General features: G+C 38.8%; 1 protein-coding gene across 3 annotated transcripts in view; it reads left to right on the forward strand.

Moving 5' to 3' along the window:
• cadm2b (cell adhesion molecule 2b) overlaps positions 1–20,667 on the forward strand; it is a 128,441-nt gene that overhangs the window by 74,129 nt on the left and 33,645 nt on the right. For 2 of the 3 annotated variants that reach the window (XM_031863625.1, XM_031863626.1), the window contains exon 2: positions 12,216–12,242. The exons of the other annotated variant lie outside the window; for it this stretch is intronic. In XM_031863625.1, the coding sequence (XP_031719485.1) occupies positions 12,216–12,242 (27 nt within the window). The remainder of the gene's footprint in view (positions 1–12,215; positions 12,243–20,667) is intronic. 3 annotated transcript variants of the gene reach the window in all.

Genomic DNA, 20,667 nt, shown 5'->3' on the forward strand with positions numbered 1-20,667 from the left:
GCACTGCTTTATAAGAAGTATCGGCACACAAATGCAGAGGCGCAGATGCACTGTAGAAAATACATTAAAATAGCATCTACGTTTGACTATCTCACACCAAACATCATTGTCGATATGTGAAGTAAATAGGCAGAACTGAACAGTGACACATATTTGGCATTGAAAATAAAATGACATTAAACAACAAGATGCTGCCATTGAAATCAAAACATTCATCAAAACTGAAAACTGAAAAACTGAAACACTTGACGACACAGACATAGAAAAATATGAACTTGGAATACTTGCTGAGTTTTTGAGCATGCACTTACATACAATGGTATTCTATTGCTTCATTTGTTTGCATTGTCAATGTCTTTTTTAGTGACAGGTCTCCTGTGTTTTTGTTCTTTCAGTGAGTTTGATTTCCATATAATCTCTATAATGAGGAGGGTGTGTCAGTATAACCTGCCACACACTCTGAGGCCATGCCTTTTTTCCTTAAAAGGAAAGCTAATAATCATTTCACATGTCAAAAGCTCAAAGTAAAAGTTTATGGCAAACATGGACTTCCCAGGTAAGTTGACTGTACATTTTGTAGATCGATGAAGGTAGCCCATTGGTACTGTAACTACCATTAAACCAGTCAGAGGAATTTCATCCACTAGCTATATAATTCAAAGAAATCTTGAATTGCTTCCAGAGCTGCAGGTGTTAAACAGTAATTGTTCGCTGAGTGAGTGTAGATATCTGTGTAGCCGGTTATGATGCAGTATGTGATGAAGTAATGTGTCCAATCACGCAGCATTGTTTGAAAAATGTGTCTTATATGTAGACAAGAGACATTTCTGTGATATTAGGCTAAATACATTTTAACTTTAATGATGTTGCTCAGAGGATAGACATCCATCACTATCATGGACCCTGTTTCTCTTTCTATTGCCACAGTCCTCTGGCCGCCCACTGGTTCAGCTGCAGCTGAATCTTGTTTTAGCCAGGTAACATGGATCCAACTAGCCCCTTAATTTCCTCCAGCAGCAGCTTTTGAAGGGACTCCAAACAGGCACAAGATGAGGCGAATGATGGAGATGGACTGTTTGCCAAAATCCGGATGCCAAATCTTAAACTCTTTTTACCTTACAAAATCTGAATTTTGTCCTAAAAATACAGTTTCTAACATATCTTATGCATATCTTTGTGTGTTTTTCTTTTGAGTGCCTATTCTGTCTATAACCTCCCCGTCACCACTGCCACAGCCCGGTGACTTAACCTCCTGCCACTCACAATGAGAGAATAGTTTTGTCATAAATTAGTCAGTTTCAACAGGGTTTTAAGTTGTACCTCGCCTCATTGCCTTCAAAGGCTTTACTAACAATAACAATGAGTAAAGTACTATTCTATCAGATAAGGTAAAGCAGTTGATAAATACCACAGTCCGTAGGTCTCGTTTGGCCACAAGCCTTTGTGATTTGCTTATGCTGTTTAACAAAATTGATTCTTTTCATGCCACTCTTCACCAATGTATTCATTTTTGTGTAATGCGTGGCATTATTACACTTGTGTGTAGTGGTTTTTAATTTTCTATAATTCTATGTGGTATCATATTTCAGATATTTGAAGTTCTGGAGTTTGATTTTCACAGAACAGGTTAATTTTACGACTCAGGATGACAGTTAATGATTGTATATTACCTATGAGGTATCGTCATCATGATCTGTTATCTCACAGCAAATGATTTGGTTTGTGACTTTGTGCACATTTGTTCTTTAGGACCTGGAGAGCAGAGAGCTCAGAGTAGAGATTAAGGATATGAAGGAGAGATAAGAGATTAATGTAGCCGAATAATTTGTTTTCCTCTGCTTGTGTTTTGTACCCATTCCTTGAAAATAAAACACAGAGAAAATGTGATAAGCATATTAATAAGAATTTGGAATTGCTCCGTTACAATGACGCCTATAGTTCATAAAGGGCCGCTGTGTAGAAACTTACTGCAGCAACTGTGGGGGATTTTATTGCACTGCTCCTGGTCAGCTTCCCTCTCGCCTCGAGCACCTGCCTGGTGGTTCAGTTGGCACCTGCATTGGACAGGTTACCACCTGCCTTGCTCCTTTCCAGGAGGCTCTCATGCTGGTCTCCTGGGGTAGTTTGTGACAATATGTGGCCTTTATGCAGATTTGCAATTTGGAGGGTGCAGACCAAGCACTCTTCATAAGTACTCCATTATGTTGTCAATATCTCAAAAGTTGAGTCACTCTTGTCCTGGATAGTCGGTGTTTTAAAATGCAATGGGATTTTGAAAGCTGGTGTTTTGAGTTGGGCTTCAGCAGGTTAAGCCAAAAGATGAAGGCCTCATTACTGACGATGAATGGAATCCAGCTGTTATGCTCCATAAATAAGGGTGGTCGGTGAAATTCCCATGAAGCCCTGCTGGAGTTCCTGTCCAAAGGCGGATTCACAGAGTTTACCAGAATCACTCCCCTTGCAACAGGCACCCAAACATCACTGACTTGGAAGCAGTAGTTTGCATCTGCATCAGCTAGGTCCACTATCAAAAAGCTAGCTTTGTATTTTGACAAAGGGCACTGTGGCCTCGAGTATGGTAGAGCCTTTGTGACAGTGTGCCTTACAGTCAAAATAAATTCTGCAAGAACTCAGCAATGATGGTTCTTGATTGAAATTCCATCGGCTGGTTTACAGAAGTTAGCTACTTTTCAACTAGCAAAACTAAAACGGTTAACAGTGTTCCATGGGGCACATTTACATGAAAATTCACCAGGAAACCTTACCGTTGGTGCAACCTTCTTGTTTGCAGCTCACCTGTGCTTTCATATAGAAAGTGGGACATGGAGTTGGTGATCATGAGCTATTCCTCCATGAAAAAAGTAAATGGGGCATCAGTGGAGGTCAACCACACTGACGGTCCCTCCTCATTATATAGAGTATATGGAAATCACTTCCCCTTCCCCTGATCTCAAACTCCTCCTATCCATCCCAAGAGTGACAGAAAATAGTTTCTAAAAAAATACTCATGCGACTAAAAGAACACTGAAATGAGAATATCATTAAAAAAGAAGGCTGTTCCTGATTTAACAGAAAAAAGTGCATGCTTAAAAAAACCCATTCATCATATACTCATGCCCTTTGCCAATAAAACCTCTCACGATGAGCATAAAACATGAGCAACTTTACATTTTAATATGACTGTCCTGTTGTTTCCTACCAAATTGTATTGTCAATGCCAAAAAACAAAGTCACTGCAGTGTTTTTTTTTGTTCTTGAACTACTGAGTGTTAAGTGCCCCTCATTGTAACATTTCCAACACGTCATGTTTTCATTCTCAACAAGTTTTCAATTCTGATGTGTAATAAAGCGCGACATTGTTTGCGAGCCGAGGTGATTTATGAAGCATCTATTTCATATCAAGGTGGAAGTCGATGACTTCAAAAGGCTTTAAGGATGACGCTCTGAGAATGTGAACAGATTCATCAAAGTGGATTATCTTTGCGGCCGAAAGTACTCTCCAGAGGTTGACCTTTAGAATTCCATCACTGGGACATGGAACACCACTGTGAGTGTGTTTTAAAAGATAAGGGACTGATCTGCCAGAAGGGTGATGAAGTGAGTGTGTGCAAGTGCGCCTCACATGTGGTTACGTTTTGACATAGCATTATCCACTGTTTCGCCACATAACATTTGTATGAATTACATTTAGTTGAAGGGTTTGCCACCATTGGCAACCGGCTCATTCCGTTTTCTTGCATGTAATGACCTTGAGACCCCCTGTTTTTCTACCTTCCGAGGCAGGAGACGTGAACGGAGGCCTGACATGACGGACCAGTGACGAATCAAAATGAACACACTTGACCCAACAGTTCATTCAATTATGCATTTAGCTTCACCCAACACCATTTCCATAAATAGCGTCCAAACTCATTTTTACCTGGCAAGAAACGCTTCATTCAATAGATGTGACATGTATTTGCTCCAAGTGAACAGCATTATCTGTGTTTCACAGCTTGAAATCCTATTTTGCTTAAAAAGAACAAGGGCGGAGAGTCTATTTTACCTTTTAAATATTTTCATATTACGGGGCAAAATATCTGGAACTGGGCCCAAACTAACTGCAAGGCGTCACGCAGGGTTTTAACTTCATGTAAACCTGCAAATAATAATCCAAAACTGACTTGCACTCACAGCAAGACAACTGTAAACACGTCTTGTATTCCTCTGAACAGCACAAAGTGATGAGAAGATGTAATACAGCAAAGTACAGCTTTTCTTTTTGCACTTGTCACTCCCTGTTCATCACTTTTCTCTTAAGATTGCTTTCCTAAATACTAGGTTACATTTTGAACATAAATGTATCCTGGGGCACCAATTCCTTCTGACACAACACACTTTTTGTCTAAATATAGTCATTGAGCATCATTTTTGCAACATTAAACTATCGTACTTTCAGCAAATACTGGAAATCACCCTGAATAATGCCATTTAATCCAATTCAGACTGCATTAACTTAAACAATCTTTTGCATCCCAACTGTGCAGCACTTTAGTCAAAGTATAAATCGGGTGAATAGTGTAGTGGAAAAAAATACAAATTCTCATCTCAGAAACAATTGGAATATTATTGTTTTATCAAATCAAACATGAAAATGTCAGTATAATGGGTTTCTCATCTGAACCTTGTTCCCAACTTTTTTTGTTCCATGTTGATTTTGAAATGGAAGTTTGGAATTATGCATTTCCCTTGTGTGCTATATGAAGTCTGACAGTGTCACTATCATGCTAGAGGAGAGTAGTGGTGTGTGTGCCATTATCCCGGGGGTTGGCAGATAAAGACTTCGGAGGTTTGAGTCTTGGATTGCCTTAAGCGGGGACCCTCATCTGCATGCACGGGGCCTCTGCAAGTCATTGGTGCAGCCACATAATGTCAAGCAATTTTCTGTAACACAAGAAAATTTGATTTCTAGTAGAGCGATGAGTAGCAACGGATACTCCAAAATCACTTTAAAAAATCTCAGTTTATATCAAATACAGCTCAGCTGGACTGAAGCGTAGCCTCATGGCATGGTGTCATGCACCCCGTGGTGTGCACACCACAAACCATCTTGCAGGTAATGCTGAGTGATAGAGGACCTGCAGGCACTGTGGTTGTCTTTGTTGCGGTGTGTTTCCCTTATTGTGACTACCACCGGGTTTCATTGTATAGCATACCTGTACACATGCTATTAGAAGATTTCTGCTGCACACTACAATTGTTTGGGCAATGCTCCTGCAGCCCCACCAACACTATCTTCCCTTCACTCCAAGTTTCAAAAATAAGAAGTACATTATTTTGTCCTCGTTGATTCATCCAGTCGTAAAAATGCAACAACAAAATAACATGTTTCACTAATATCTGATTGGTTTGGCCCCATAAAACATAGATTATTCTCCTTTATAAGGTCTTTGCAGACCCCCTATAGCTGGCTACTTGTTTCCACTAGCTCCTCCGTATCCTTGTGGCAGACCTTGATTACTGTACACATGCCTGCCTTTACTCTTTGGGGAAAAAACCATAAAACAGTGCGTGTTAAAGCTTTTCAGTCCTAAAGCATACTCATCTTAACCTCCCCCACCAGACAGAAGCAAGATGGTTTATTTTCATATTAACTTGCAAGTCTGAATTCATGTTTCTGCAACGAAAACATCTTATTACAACCACTGTCGAAAAAAGTCAATGTGTTGTCGAATGAGCTATCGAAATGGTAAATCTTCAATCAAATCTTTGTTGTTGCTTCAGGCAAAACCATTTACGTGCCATGGTAAAGTTCAAGGCTGCTATGGGCAGAGTGGTGTGGAAGAAAGCAAAAAGAGAAGCAAAGTAATTGGCAACGCAGTTCACTACGTCATGGCAGTCTGAAAGCTATACTCCTGCTCTTACCAGTTTGATTAATGGCTGCATACAAGCTACCACTTCAAAACTATGATCATGAATTAAGAAACAATATTAACCTGTGATAGCTGTCTAGTATGGGTCTCTTGTGATAAGGGTAAAAGAGGGCAAGGATCATGCCCCAAATATATAAAAGATATCATATTATACCTCACTTTTTGTCTACATGTGTGGTTGTAACCCCTCTGGAAATTCCCCCTTGCCTTCATATTTCTAATTAGTTCAAATGAGCCTCTTGAAATTACCTTTCTGTGTATCCAGAATGTCTGTTACACTGTGCATTGTGCAAGTTTGCATTTTGTCAGTCTTTGACAAAATAACTATTTTTGTTGTAAGACAGACTTGGTGTGGTTTAACAAGTGAAAAAGTAGTTTTGACATCTCTTTTGTATTCATTTTCTTTACATTGCAGTAAGTATTACTGTATTTTATAGAAGTACCAGTAAGTGATTCAGTTGTTTTAAAATCACACTTGATACCAGCAAACCAGTTGAAGAAAATTCGGAAAGTAAACCTTGTGTCTGAATCTCAGTGCAGTTCAGGTTTTACTGACATTCTCCATTACGTGTACAAGGATTGTATATTTCATTTATTTTTACAAATACCAGTGTGATGTGAAAAGATGAATAGTTATTATTTTCTCCACACAGTGGCTCTCACATGACACAGTAGAGTGAAAACAGGTTTTCTCAATTACTCTGGCTCGCCTTGCCATGTTTGTGTTGCTCTAACTGGAGGGACACTCGCAGGCTTTCGTTACATGAAGTGCTCCGATAGAAACACAGCAGAGACAAGAGGAGAAAATTGAAGAAGGAATTGGTTTAGGGCGTTGTCGGGAGGTGCCATATGTGTGCCTGCAATGCTACCTTTCAAAGTGCTCTAGAAGTGTGTTTGAATTGTAGTGTTTTCATTGGACCAGCAGCAGATGCTGCCAGGAGAGAGGAGAGCATGCTTGTGTTACTCTGAAGGGAGTCGTTGCTGTTTGTGGAGGAGTTGGCACTTTTAATCGGGTTATTCATTCGGTATTATTCCTATAAAAAGCTGGAGGCATGACCATTTCTTACAGCTCAACCTCATCGATAATCCACTAAAACACTAAATTATTCACAGAACTCTGAACACAGGTGAGAGGATATTACATCTGTTGAACTTTGCAAGCTGTTTCACCTCATGTTGATTATATTGCACATCCAAAGTTTTTACTTCCATAAACAAACACAGCTTTGTGTTGCTCTATTGTGATTAAATCCTCCCACACACAAAAAAAGCATATTTTTCAATCAAGAGCTCTGCACAAGGGCAGATATTCTACAAAATACTGTTAGTCTCCTAAAAGTATGTATCATGAACTGGATTTGCAACACTTAAATTGCTTTAAATTAAAGTTTTACAGATTATCCATATTTGCTCAAATCAAATCCTAGTGTACTATAACTGTTGGAAATCTTGGTTAATGGTTTTATAAGAAGTGAAGCATCAAACTAATTCTGGAAAGATTAGTTAATTAATTAAATGTTTAAGGATTTGTGATGTGCATTTTTATGAATTGTATATAGTGATTAAAACAATTACAGATTAATTAATACAAAAAAATAATTGTTATGCAGCCCTAAACCATATGATTAAGAGAGAGAGAGAGAGAGAGAGAGAGAGAGAGAGAGAAATTCTGATGTTTTCTCACAAGATCTTTGCTCTTTGAAGCCCAACATGTTTGTTACCTGCTGCTGTTTAAGGGCCACCAACATGCACAGCTGTCCCGAGCAGCTATTTAAACTTCCTTGTGATGCCACGTATGTGTGTGTGTGTGTGTGTGTGTGTGTGTGTGTGTGTGTGTGTGTGTGTGTGTGTGTGTGTGTGTGTGTGTGTGTGAACTGAATATGATGAAGTACTTCCCTGTCAAAGGGTTACTTACAGGCGCGTTGTCCCAGGAGAGTTTGTTGTGTGACACTGGCAGAGGGAGAGCAGTGACCCCTGTGATGGCCAGCTGAGGGACCGAGGCTGGCTCTCACTGTGTTAGAGGACAAACCTCTCAGTGGTCGGTTAAACTAATCACCACAGGGACCAGCCAATATTGCTTTGTTACAGGCCTGCGTCCCCACTTCAGAAATGACAGACCTAATGAATGGACTTCATTCTGTTGCATGTTGAGCCTAACAAAATGCAAATACAGCTAACAAGCAGACTGACTTACTGTTCCAAATATGTGCCTCTGGTGGCCAAACTGGCCAAAGTCCCATCTTTCTGCCTCGTTGTGTTGCTGTGTCTCTCATTGATAACTTATCTCATTATCATTGACATGCTATTATCCATTTCATTGTTTTGTTCCGGGACATATTGCACTCATCCGTCCGGTGTGGGATCCTTGTTTATCCTGTACATGTTTTTTTTTTTTTTCCCATTTTGTATCAACGACATCTCCATGTCTTTACTGAGGTTGTTAGCAAAGCAAGGTAAGCTTTTTTTTTGTTAACCAGTCTGTTGTATGGGGTTGTGTAATGTTTTCCACTGTCTTCATTTGTTGATCATTAAGTGAGATTATTTGAGGTATGATATCTGGCATCATATCTGGACATATAAACTATCATGCTATTTCAAGAGTTATTTTTTTTAACCAAAATGTTTCATATTCTGGTCACTAGGCATTACTGAGTCTCATTGATGAGGCAGTGAAGCAGAATTTTTAAAAGAAAACTTGTTTATCTGAGTATATTACTCATTCCGACTTAACTAATCAGCAATGATGCACTGTGTTCCATGAAGCAAATTAATGGATTGTACGGCAAAATAATCCTTCACGTTTTACAGTTTACTGTTCTAAAGTTTAGTGGTGGGCATTAAAGAAGGTTCAGGGTCATTGCTGCAGTGAAAAAACAACTGAAATGCACCATCGTAGCACCTATCACTACACTTTGTGGTCATAACCTACAGTGACACAGTTATAAATCATCTAATGAGTATTGTTTAGCATTCAGCACTAATTGTTCACAGAACGACGCATAGCTACAAAAATCTGTTGGAGGTTTTAAGTGATAAACAATGTTGAGGAGTATAAATTAGCAACTGCTCTCAACATGTTGCCTGGCCAAGCTACTAACTGAATCAATGTCACCGGTTTCACCCTTGCACTGCCTCAGAGTCACAAATATTTTAATGTTGTTGATTAGAATGCTCCTATTCAAAGTCCTTTCAGGTTAATGATATTGCTTTCTGAGAGTCATTACGAATAAGAAGATATCTAAGACCCTGTTAAAGCATTAACTTACTGTATTCAGGTCAGGTAATCATATGAACACAAACAGCAAGGTGTTTACACTATTTCTAAGCAGTGTTGGATTTATTTAATGCACTCATGCATTTAACCATGCGATAAATGTGTTAAACACATTGACATTCTTACAGAGAAGTGTGTTGCTTTGTGCCATGCTATTGATTTTCAGTGAACGTCCTCTTAGGAATGTCAACGTGTTGTACTTTTCAGATAGAATATATTGATATGCTTGCCATGTGCTTGCAAACATTTCCAGTTCACAGCAAGGAGAATCTTATCATGGTGTCTGACTTTGTCAACACTATTAAATTTTGAGGGAGTCGGAGATTAATAACTTCCACGTAAGGAGAATATAGGAAGAGGCGCAGGCTTGGGAGCATACAGAAAGATTAACGAGTGTCAAAAAACAATACATTCTCCTTTATATAATAGAATGGCATTTGTTACTTGTAAAGTCTTCCCAGTTTCTTCATCAGATAGGACATTGTTCAAGGATCACTAAGAAATGACCCATTTTTGTAGATAAACATTTTGTTCTTTCTGCAGACTTCATATTCATCACTGACCTATATTTAGTCGGAAATACTACTTTTTCCACAAGGCTTGATTTCCCCAGTTATGGGTATTGTATGAGCAACATGACGTCTATTTATATATTCTTTTCTTTGAATGTTTGGCCTTGCTGTAAAGAAATGCAAAGATATTTAATGTGTAGAATTGGCCCTGTGGGGGCTGGTGACTGAGAAAAAGGGCAGATTGCAGGACAATCTTTGAGCCTCAGTGTACGTAATACTGAAGGTACCAACATGTAAACCCCCAAACACACAGACACACACAGAGCCTTGCCTCTCAAATAGCCATCTCAGCAAACATGTTGTCATTGTTATGATGGATGCTGAGCAGTTCAGCGGAGAAACGCATGAATGCAGCATTGATGAGTATGTTGAATACAGATGCAACTTCGAACAGCAGAAAGATGGTAAGAAGCCAAAAATAATCCTTGACAACAACAGAAACGAATTAAGTGTTCATAGTGTGAACAGTGTCACCAGCACCACCAGCTGGAAGGGAACGGGGTCCTGCTAGTTGTTAGACACTTCCCATTATAGACAGGATGTGTCGGCACGCAATCCATTGTAGACCGGAGGTAGAAGAGAGGTACATAAATACTACAAGACGAGCTTGTTTCTCGAGGAGCCAAGAAGTGCTCGTCAGTCCAACTCCGCGTCCACAGGAAACAGCGCTGTATGACCCCCAGTCGGTGCAGATCTTGGTCAAGCAAGGAAAACCTCCAGTACTGCTTCATATGCAGCTCTGTTAGAGGCTTCATGCACTGTAACAAAAGACATGCAGAAAAAAAAAATATGTCAGGCAATGTCTTCTATATGCCTTCTAAATTGTAGATTTGCCAATTTAGATTTAAAAATATTATGACATAAAACTAATTATTCTGAAATCCTCTTTATTCTCACAGCAGAATGACAGGATGTAAAAAAAAAAACGCATGGAAATCAGTTAACAAATAACAATGTACCAACCACCTTAACAGATCCTGCCAGCAAAATCTCATCAACATTCCCTGATAAATCAGATGTGAGCTGTAAATTAATATCACCTCCTACCCCGCAGATATACTGTACTTAAACTTTCAAGATCTTGCAGGAAGACCAGCAGTGAGTTCTTGAATGCAATTTTCTTTTTTTCTGACGTGTGCTGTGAACGTGTAACGTCTGGGACAAATGAAAAACTTGCATTCCTCAAGAGGCTTCTCAGTAAATCTATAGTGTTTCCATGATTTTTTTTTTGTGTGTACAAAGACAGAGACACAAACATGTCACCTTTGAGGTGGGTGGTTGCCTTGTTTGATCCTCTTCCTCTCATCTTGTGACCTGGGGTCTTCCTTTTTTTTTTGCTTGAAATATGCAATACTATAATCTTAGCTCCAGGTTAGCAAGTTAGCTGTTTCCTCTTGTGAACAGAAGCCAAAAAAAAGTCAGTGCACCTTTGCTCTTTTGACAAAGTTTTGTGCATTAAAAAGCCATTGCTTTAACTCTTCTATCTCAACAGTGTTTCCACCACCACAGGCATAGTGCTGTAGTTTATTAAGTTGGGGGGGAAACGTGTCTGAAACTGGGCCTTGTCTATGGTGTTTGGTGCTTTGTCTTGTGTTGGGCACACAGTTCTACTTCTGATTAGCATTCAGTGCTGATTTTGTTGTTCATGCAATGAGTCCTTTTCAAAATCTTACTGGCAGATCTACCGTTAAGCCTGAAGCCTTTGGTAACAATGTTCTGTCCTCATTACATCTAACTAAGTGTCTCTACCTGAAAGACAGTAAAGCACCTTTCTTTATGTAACCAGTGACACTAGAGACAAACAAAGCACCTGTCTCTTGAGTGATGATGAAAGGAATTTTCTTACCAAGTTGCCATGTGATATCGGATCAGTGACTTGCCACCCATTTCAGAAACTGCTATTGGTATCGGAACAACTCTAAACACTGGCTCCGCAGAATATGAAGGTCCCCCTCACGCCCCAAACAGACATTTTCAACGATAACCTGGTATACTGTTCCATATTTCATGGCCTCAGGCATCATGGACTCTGCTTAAGTTTGCTACTTACTATTTGCGTAATGCTGTTTGTTCACTTCTCACATACAGTAGGGCGTATCATATCAGAGAATACTTGTAAAAGAATGTGTGTTATTAACTACATTCTACCATCTGCATAATTGTTTTGTAGATGTTAAATAATTCATGACTAAGCTTAATTGTAATCGTGTTTTGTTGTCTCTTTGCAATGTTGTATAGATGTTAAGTTCTAACATTTGACATGTCATGACGGTATATATAGTAGGTATGGTATGAATACATACCGACTATACTACTTACATTTCCACATTCCTAACATTACGTACTCCCTGTTGGCGTGGGTTGAGCGAATAATCACTGTGCTATCAATGTTACTTCTTCATACTGTACTTCCTATCTAACCTGCTCTTCCCTTGCTTTACCCCCTCATGCTATCAGTGGCTGGGACAAAAAGCAAAGCGAAAGGTGAGTTATTGCCTCCATTTTCTTGCTACATGATTTATGTTGCACATAGTTCCCAATAAACAATGTGTGGATCGTCCTTTTATCTCCCCCAAGAGCCCAGGAAGCATTAACATATGCTGCCTTCAGCAAAGCTTTCTGGGCATTTTTGAACCTTTATTTCTCCAGGAGAAATTTGTTGAACATGCTCACTGTTTCTCAGATACAACCTGCTTCCCATATGTATAGATTCACACATTCACACCAGGGAGCTGCCCGCCTCACCCAGTCATGCTTATTCTCTATTTTGCCACTGTGCAGCTCCAGTGGAGCAGCTGGGGGGTTGTTCCTGGTTCAAGGACACCAACGGTAGATGAGGGAGGAGAATGTTTCTCATTTGCTTTCCCAACCCATATTTTCCCAGAAATACTGTGCACTCAAACTGGAGACCTTCTGGTCACAAGCCTGCTTCTCATACTCTTTATTCTACCGCTGCCCTTCAATAGCCTAATTAAGGCTTTGTCCTGATATTTGGTGGTGTGGGTATTCACACCATTGCCATTGAATATGATCTAGTGCCTAATAAATTGTCATATTCAGATGTATTATGCACTGAGAGGAGAAATCCAGCACCTAGGGTGTTTTCTTTCTTGCTGCCAACCCACAAATTACTTCTACCATTTGAGAAAAAATATCCTGCTACAGAATATTTGATGATTCACAGACCATTTCTCTTCCTTTCATATTGGATATTAATTTTCTGTTATTGTGCATGTTCTTGCTGCAGCTGATTATATTGTAGAATCATAGCATCAATAGCCCAGTGTCTCAGTGGCTCTGCCTGTATGCTTATTGATGGCACTGTGCTAAAGGGTATTCTATGAAAAACAAAACAAAAAAACAACCAATATGCTAATTCTTCTGACTTGTTTACTTAAGTTGTGCGGTTGACCAGTTTGAAATTGTACAAGCCTACTGTACTGTTGTCTTTCCTGTGTTACAGTGAAATGACTAGCTTCCCAACATACTAACCAGAGTCACATGCTTATGCATTCATTATTGTAGGCCTGTGTTTTTGTTTGTTTGGGTTGTTTTTTTGTTTCTTTTGTTCGTTTTATGTGAACATGACTTCAACCAAACCCATTAACAGCCGATATTGCTGCTGTTCATGAATGAGTTTTTCTTTTTTCCCCCAGTTTTTCAAAATGCAGGGTTTAGAAATTACAGAAGTAATTGGGGGGCTAGTTTTTAATTAACAGAAGATACACATACAGCATCCGCACCTCTGGAATCTCGTTCAACATTGAGAAGCCTTTTTCAACAGCACTTTCAGCTCCAATTACGGTTAATAACATGTATTAATAATGATGAAGATAATGAATGTAACAGTCTTGAATATTGATTAATTGGTTTTATCAGCTTTCCTATTGCATGCTAATAATTATAGTGTAATTTGTGGCATAACTGTTGAAAAAAATAAATAAAGCGTACAGTAGAAGCCAGGAGAAAGATCATCCTAGCAGTTGTCAATAAATTGAAAAAAACATGCCTTTGGATTTATATAGCAAGACCTACCTATAGATTTATGGCAATGTGTTGATCAGTGCCGGTGCAGAGAAAAGGACAATCATTTTTAAAGTGTAGATACTGTTTAGAGAGAGTAAATTGAAGGTAAACTCGATGTTGATGTTTTTTTTTTAACTTAAGCAGTCAGGCAAGTGGATCTGAAATCTACGTGCTTGAAGTCCATATTTACTTTCCCCTCTACAAATTGTTTTATTAATTAGTGGTTTATGAATTAACTAGACTAAAGTTAATTGTCTTTTTTTTTTTCGCTGGTTTTGCTTTCAAACTTGCGGCAAACTGCGGCATACATAGACTCCTGTTTGATTAAAATGCTGGATGCACTTACTCATAAACTTTGGTGTGTCACCTGCCGCTGTTTTTTCGCAAAGTGACCAATCAGTACTGTGCATGTGGAACTCTCAACAGAGATGAAAAGGAACTAAGATTCAAATTGAGTTTATTGATTGATTGATCAATCAATTGATTGAGGACATTTAAAAATAACATAAGTTCACCTTTTAGCTACAGTCAGGGCCATAAGTATTTGGACTGTGACACAATTTTTCTAATTTTGCCTCTTTACACGACTCCAATGGATTTGAAAGGAAGCAGTCAATATGTGGTTGAAGTGTAGACTTTCAGCTTTAATTCAATGAATAAAACAAAAATATTACATGAACCGTTCAATACAGCAAATAAACTTAAAACAAAAAAATCACAAAGTACATTCCTTTTTTACTTTGAACAATGATGGATTAATTTCTGTACAGGAAGCTGCAGCAACTCCTATTTTGTCTTTAACACGTGGGCTGCTGTTGTGCTTCTGTGAAAGACAGTCACACTCTGATCTTTGGAGGAGGCGAGAGATCCGCTGCACTGCCGTTACTTTCTGAGACGCTATATTAATGACATCAGCCTATTTGTGTCGTTACAGTCAGGCAGCTTTGTGTAGTGTTTGTGTACCGAACCGTGAGCCTCGTACCAAACCGTGATCCTCGTACCGAACCGTGAGACTCGTACCGAACCGTGAGCCTCGTACGGAACCGTGAGACTCGTACCGAACCGCGAGCCTCGTACCGAACCGCGAGCCTCGTACCGAACCGCGAGCCTCGTACCGAACTGTTCAATACCAATATGTGTATTGTTACACCCCTAATATATGTATATATGTGTTTTTCATTTTGACCACTTGGGCAAGTAAGTTGCTAGATTTACTAGCCTGACGTGGCAGTTTACTTTCCCTGGCAAGCAAGAAAGACTAATTGCTGAGCCCTGAATTGCTTAGTGAAAATTTCATGTCCATCCCAAACCCATTTCTTTCATCTAGAAGTAGCAAGGCAACTTGTAATTGTTTTGCTTTTATTTTCTGCAAATGGGAGACAAATGCAGCAACTCTGTTCGTAGTAAACCCTATTGCACAGGTAAAACATGAAGCTAAAATCATAGAGTACAATTATGTTATGTAAGCATTATGAAAGGCACATTCAGGCAGGTTGAATGTGAATTTAACAGCATTTGTGATAGAGGTTATGATACATTTGAAGAGGACAGGGCAAGGATTTTCAGTGTGATAAGGTTTTTTTGAACATCTAAAACATGTTTCTGATTATACAGCGGGCTTTGTGGCGATGGAACATGAATGCATATACTGTATCACGGAACAGTCTTTGTAAGTTATATTTGTGTTAACTACTCTTATTACCAACTTTTGTCTCCTCAACATTGTAAAGGACATCTATGCTTGTGGTTGCATAAATCACAATCAATTTTCTGTTCCACTGAATTTTAATTAATCCTGAGAGAAATCTGTGATTGGATTGATCACTATTGGGAGCATTTCTTGTTTCCGGTGTCCATTTGTTTGCCATTATGTAGACTTTGTACTCAGCAGAATGTTTACAAGCACCGGGACACATAATCCCAAAGTTCATTTGAGGCACATCACATGTTCGGTCATGTAAGTAAAGCCAGTTGAACGTGATATTTCCTGTTTCACCTGGAGACAGTACAGTGCAACCCACTTTCTGAAGCTGAAGTATTGCCACTTCCCACTTCCTGCACAGCAAAAAAAAAAACACTGCTGAGAGTTTCCCCCAGCTGGGATATTTATTGTCAGTTCTGTGGATTGTCCACCCCCTACCTTCCCCGTACCTCCCCCACTGTGGCAAATCACAGGGGAGGACGGCGCTCAGTACCACCTCTGAGTCGAGGGAGGTTTACTTTTGCTCAGGTGCTACTCAGTAACAGGCACCAAATGTCCTTTTTGATGGAGGGTAAAGCTGACAGACAGCTCACTTTGTCTTGGTTATTTCCTCTCTAACAGGCTTCATCTGCTCTGTAACAGCTCAATCAACTGACTGCATCATTTAAGATCACACTATCGTTGCCGACTATGAATACAATGCAGAGCTTGTCGTGTGGTAGGTCATTGCAACATTGTCATTGTGTCCGTCTGATTTGCTGTGAACTGTTCTTGTTTACAGCTGATGGAAGCATTGTAGAAAACCACTATAATCCCAGGGCAGATAAAGGATGCATACGCTTGACTGTGTCTTGATAAGATTCCACACAAACACATTTAATGCAAGAAAGATTCATATGAGATTTGGAAAAACCCAACAGGAGAAATTTGCACCTGGAATGAAAAGAGCAGTTGAGATAAAAAATAACAAAAATGTATGCAGCTGCATTGCATCTGAATAAAAATGTTCATTCACAAGTGACATGTCTCCTCCAACCTCTTTGCATATGTACTTTATTGCCTGATGCAAATGGAGTGCAAAAGTGAGTGACATAGAGTACATTACTAATCTTGAGAAAAGTAATCACAGCCTTTGCTTTTACCATAATTACATATGGATTTTCTATGACTGAATGAATTGCATATCGGAAGGCCGGTTTAGTAAAATTTGTAATGTTCCCTGTCGATTTTAAATTGTGACATATCTAAAGCTGACTAAGTTGGAACCAGTAGTTTTCAAACATGGATCACTTTGGACAGGTAATTTAAAGATTAGCTGCAGTTAATGGATCAGATCTAGATTTAGTGCTAATTAGCTGCTGCCCTTAAATAGTTACTTAAATCTCTCCAATCAACTAGGCTGATAGCTTTTAAAATAGGCACAGCTTATTGAGTGTCTCAGATCAGCAGGTTTGCCATAAACACGAGAAGCATCTTTGCTGGTGTTGAACCGATATAGGGCTTAAATTACACTGTCAGCTTCAATGATTGATTTTGGTGACAGATATGACCTTTTTGTCATAGAAATAAATGACATGATATTTTTGCCATTTTTTCTCCTTTTAAGAATGTTCAGTAAAGGTCACTCGAGGTGAAAACAATCGGATATGATGGGGATACTTCATGGGCCAGTTGATAAAAGAAAGCAGCCTTTCTTACCTACTTTCATAACCATTCACTTTCAAAGCATTTCCTTAATCAACACTTACAGTTTAAGGTAATGAATGTGTCAGGGAGCATATTATATTCAGATATTATATAAATGCCTGTGTGGTCAGATTCATCACACTGTTTGCAACATCTCTGTATATTCTACCTTATAATATGACTGTATTCATGGCTGTACTGTAGTTCAGGCCTATACTGTATCAAGCTTTTTATGTTTTAGTTGAAATCTAGAGTTTTGCATTGATCAGATCCTCCTTTCTTGTTTTGCTTAACCAATATTTTGCCATTTTCACATGACTTCCTCTCTTGCCCTACTCATACAAACTTTACATATTACATCATATGCCCCAAATAAATAAGCAATTAGTACCAGCTACTAACAAAGCTTTTGCAATCTCATGACTATTTAAAATTGCGACAGACAGAAACCACATAAGGGGTTTGCATGCATTAGTCTTCTGTATACTGGCAACATCTAGACTACATTTTCAGAAGTAGTCTTATTTGGACTATAGTGAAGGGAACATGTTGTTTACATATGTTTGAAAGAGCGCGTTAGCACAATCCAGTAACAAACAGTGTGGAGTATTAATGTGCTGAAAAATGTCTAAACAGCAGATAAGTTATATATGTATAACAGAAGCTCTTCCTGTTTTGACATGTTGTCAAATATACACGTACTATATTAAATCACACATTAAAGTATGATACGAATTAGACATTAAGACCTCTTTATCTACAGAGAGAGAGATGTATTAGTAGAGTAGAAATGGCTTTGTTGAGTAGATTTCGAGAGCCATTATGTGAACTGGTTTAATTGTTTCAGAATGGATGAGTTGTGTGTATTCATTTTCAGCAGTCCTCCACTGAAGGGTCAGCATTAATCTAAAACTCTTCACTCCCTTTGAGGTAGCACTGTTGTTAGTGTTGGCAGGAAGACCGGATAAATGGCACTAAGCAATAATATTAATACCACTGTGTAGAATCATGACAGTCAGTCATTATCTGGACAGCCCAAGACCAACACTCTCGGGCCTGATTATGGGTCTTTCTGAAAGTTTTCACTAGTTTAATGTACAAATGATCCTCACCTCCTATGAATCACTCAGGTCTCTCTATTCAGGGTGTGCCTCTCTGTAAGAGAAGGATCACACAAGTCACAGCAAGTCACACAAAAGCTGACAGTCATATTAACAGTCTTTAAAATACAGTAACAAACTGAGACTAGCACTGTTGGTGGTAACATGCGCGTCTCACAGTGCCCTATTAATGATGCTGAATCAAAGTGTACTGCTCAGGGGATCTGCCGAGGATTTGTTCATTTTTTAAATTCCATGTCAGTGAGTAATTGTTAAGTTGAAAGCAACAAAGGAGTGCTGTAGAGCAAAGTAGACCTATACTTGACATAACATGTTCATAACAAGTGATACATCTTAACCTCATTTTGGGCTAATGGTGTATAATGGCAACAGAATCCTTGGAAGAGTTGGTTGTATTTATTTCAGACAATAAGCTGAAAATAAAATACCAAACTTCTGGAATGCTAACCACCTTCAGTAACTAACATGCGTTTACATGCAGTGCATACCTTACAAAGGCTTATTGAAGTGGTGCCACATCATCAGTCCTATCTGATTTCATAACCGAACAGAAACATTTTATTTACAAGAACATACTGCGTTTAAACATGAATAGTTTTAGAGCTGCACTAATTGCACAGTTTGGATGGCTGACAGAAATATCAGCTGTTCAGTCCAGGGGGAAACTAAAACCAGTACTGTGGCACTATTACAATGGAGATGTGTTTTTCAACAATGCTGTTTACAGTACAAAGAGGTGTGATTTCATTACATTAATAAAGCTAATGAAATGGTGTGTTTTAAGTAGATGGTCTTGGATTGTGCTGTGAGAAAAAAACAGCCGCCAATTTTCCTTTCATGGTCTTGGGAATTTGCCTTTAAATAGATTTAAAATATGTTTCAACTGAAAGTTAAACTTATAAAACTGTGGAAAGATGGATTTTCTTCAAAGTGAAAACAATGTTTTGTGTAGTTTCACCACCTTACCCCGTGCCAGTTAAACCCAGCACCTTTCCACTGTTACAGCTCCCAATTTAGCAAAGTAAAAATGATTTTATCACAGAGGCCTTTTTGGCTGAAACAGATTCACCTGGATTTTATTATAACTTCAGAATACTGTTGTTTGCATCAATGTGAGGATATAACAGATTAAATCATCATGAAATGTGCTGCTATGGTGTTTTTTAAGTGGACAACTGAGCATAACTCAGAGCCATTTATTAAACACTGGCTTCACAGATTTGAACTTGTCTACATTTTCACAGTGCCCTCTGCTCGCTCTCATGTCCTTCTTCAATAACCTTATTGGAAAACACTAAGAAGCAATTACCAAAGAAAAACGGAATTAATGAATTGAACTACAATCATTTCCGTTGACATAATCTGCTATTGTCATAGTGGCGTTACAGGAGACCTACTCTACTTCACACTGTTGCTTTTACCGTGTTTTATACAGTGTAGTATTGCTGCTAATACAATGACCAATATTTCTGCTAACAGAAGTCAAAAGTGCCTGCCAAACAAACAATTAAAATAATTAAAATGTGAATTTGAAAAGGCCTTTTTGTTCAGATGGAATTGAAGAGGTGATTTTAAATGATGATGCTGAATTAGCAGTCTGAGCTTGTCTGGCAGGATATCTCACTGCCTAGGTGTCCTGTCAGTGAATTCCAGTCATCTTTCATCTTGAAGCCAGACATAGCCACTCCCAAGAGCCCTGCCTGTGGTGTTAAAGCTGCACTCTGATGTATGAGGGGGCAAAAGGTCAGAGACATAGCTGAGGGAAAGGCCTTAACCATAGAAGTTATCAATCAAATATTGACATCATTTTTAAAAAGATGGTTACCAATATGGCCCTTTCACTTAGTCCTGGCCAAAATTCCATTTTATTCATGTAGTTTTCCTTTAAAGGGTTTCTGTACAGCATGCAACATTCTCTATCCTTAGACCATCGATAGAAGGCATGCCAGTTATTAGACAAGAACATATAACAGTAAAATATATTAATGTATGACTCTCGGCATTAGTAGAGCAATTTCATTTTGGCAGGGTTCCCTCGTTGGAGAAAGAATTCACTGGACCAAAATTAGAAATGTTGAAGGTCATAACCTGTTTTGAAAAAGCATTCCGTTTTTTCAGAGTTTGTCTCAATATTCTGAGATCTGTAGTCCAGGACACAAACTGAACAGAGCGTGTAAAACAGCCAATGTGGTTTAACAGACATACAGTAGCTGCCTAGTAGTAGCACCAAAAAGATCCATCTGTATGATTGTAACACATGATGAAATGACAATAGAACTGGTCCCAGAATTCAGCTTTGGTGTACCATATGCAATTAAAGAAGTGAAGGAATCCAGGTCACTCAAATATTTCTGTCTCACAACTATTTGCAGTA

This window comes from Anarrhichthys ocellatus, unplaced genomic scaffold, assembly GCF_004355925.1.
Source record: "Anarrhichthys ocellatus isolate YVR2014 unplaced genomic scaffold, GSC_Weel_1.0 scaffold29, whole genome shotgun sequence".
Lineage (NCBI taxonomy): Eukaryota > Metazoa > Chordata > Actinopteri > Perciformes > Anarhichadidae > Anarrhichthys > Anarrhichthys ocellatus.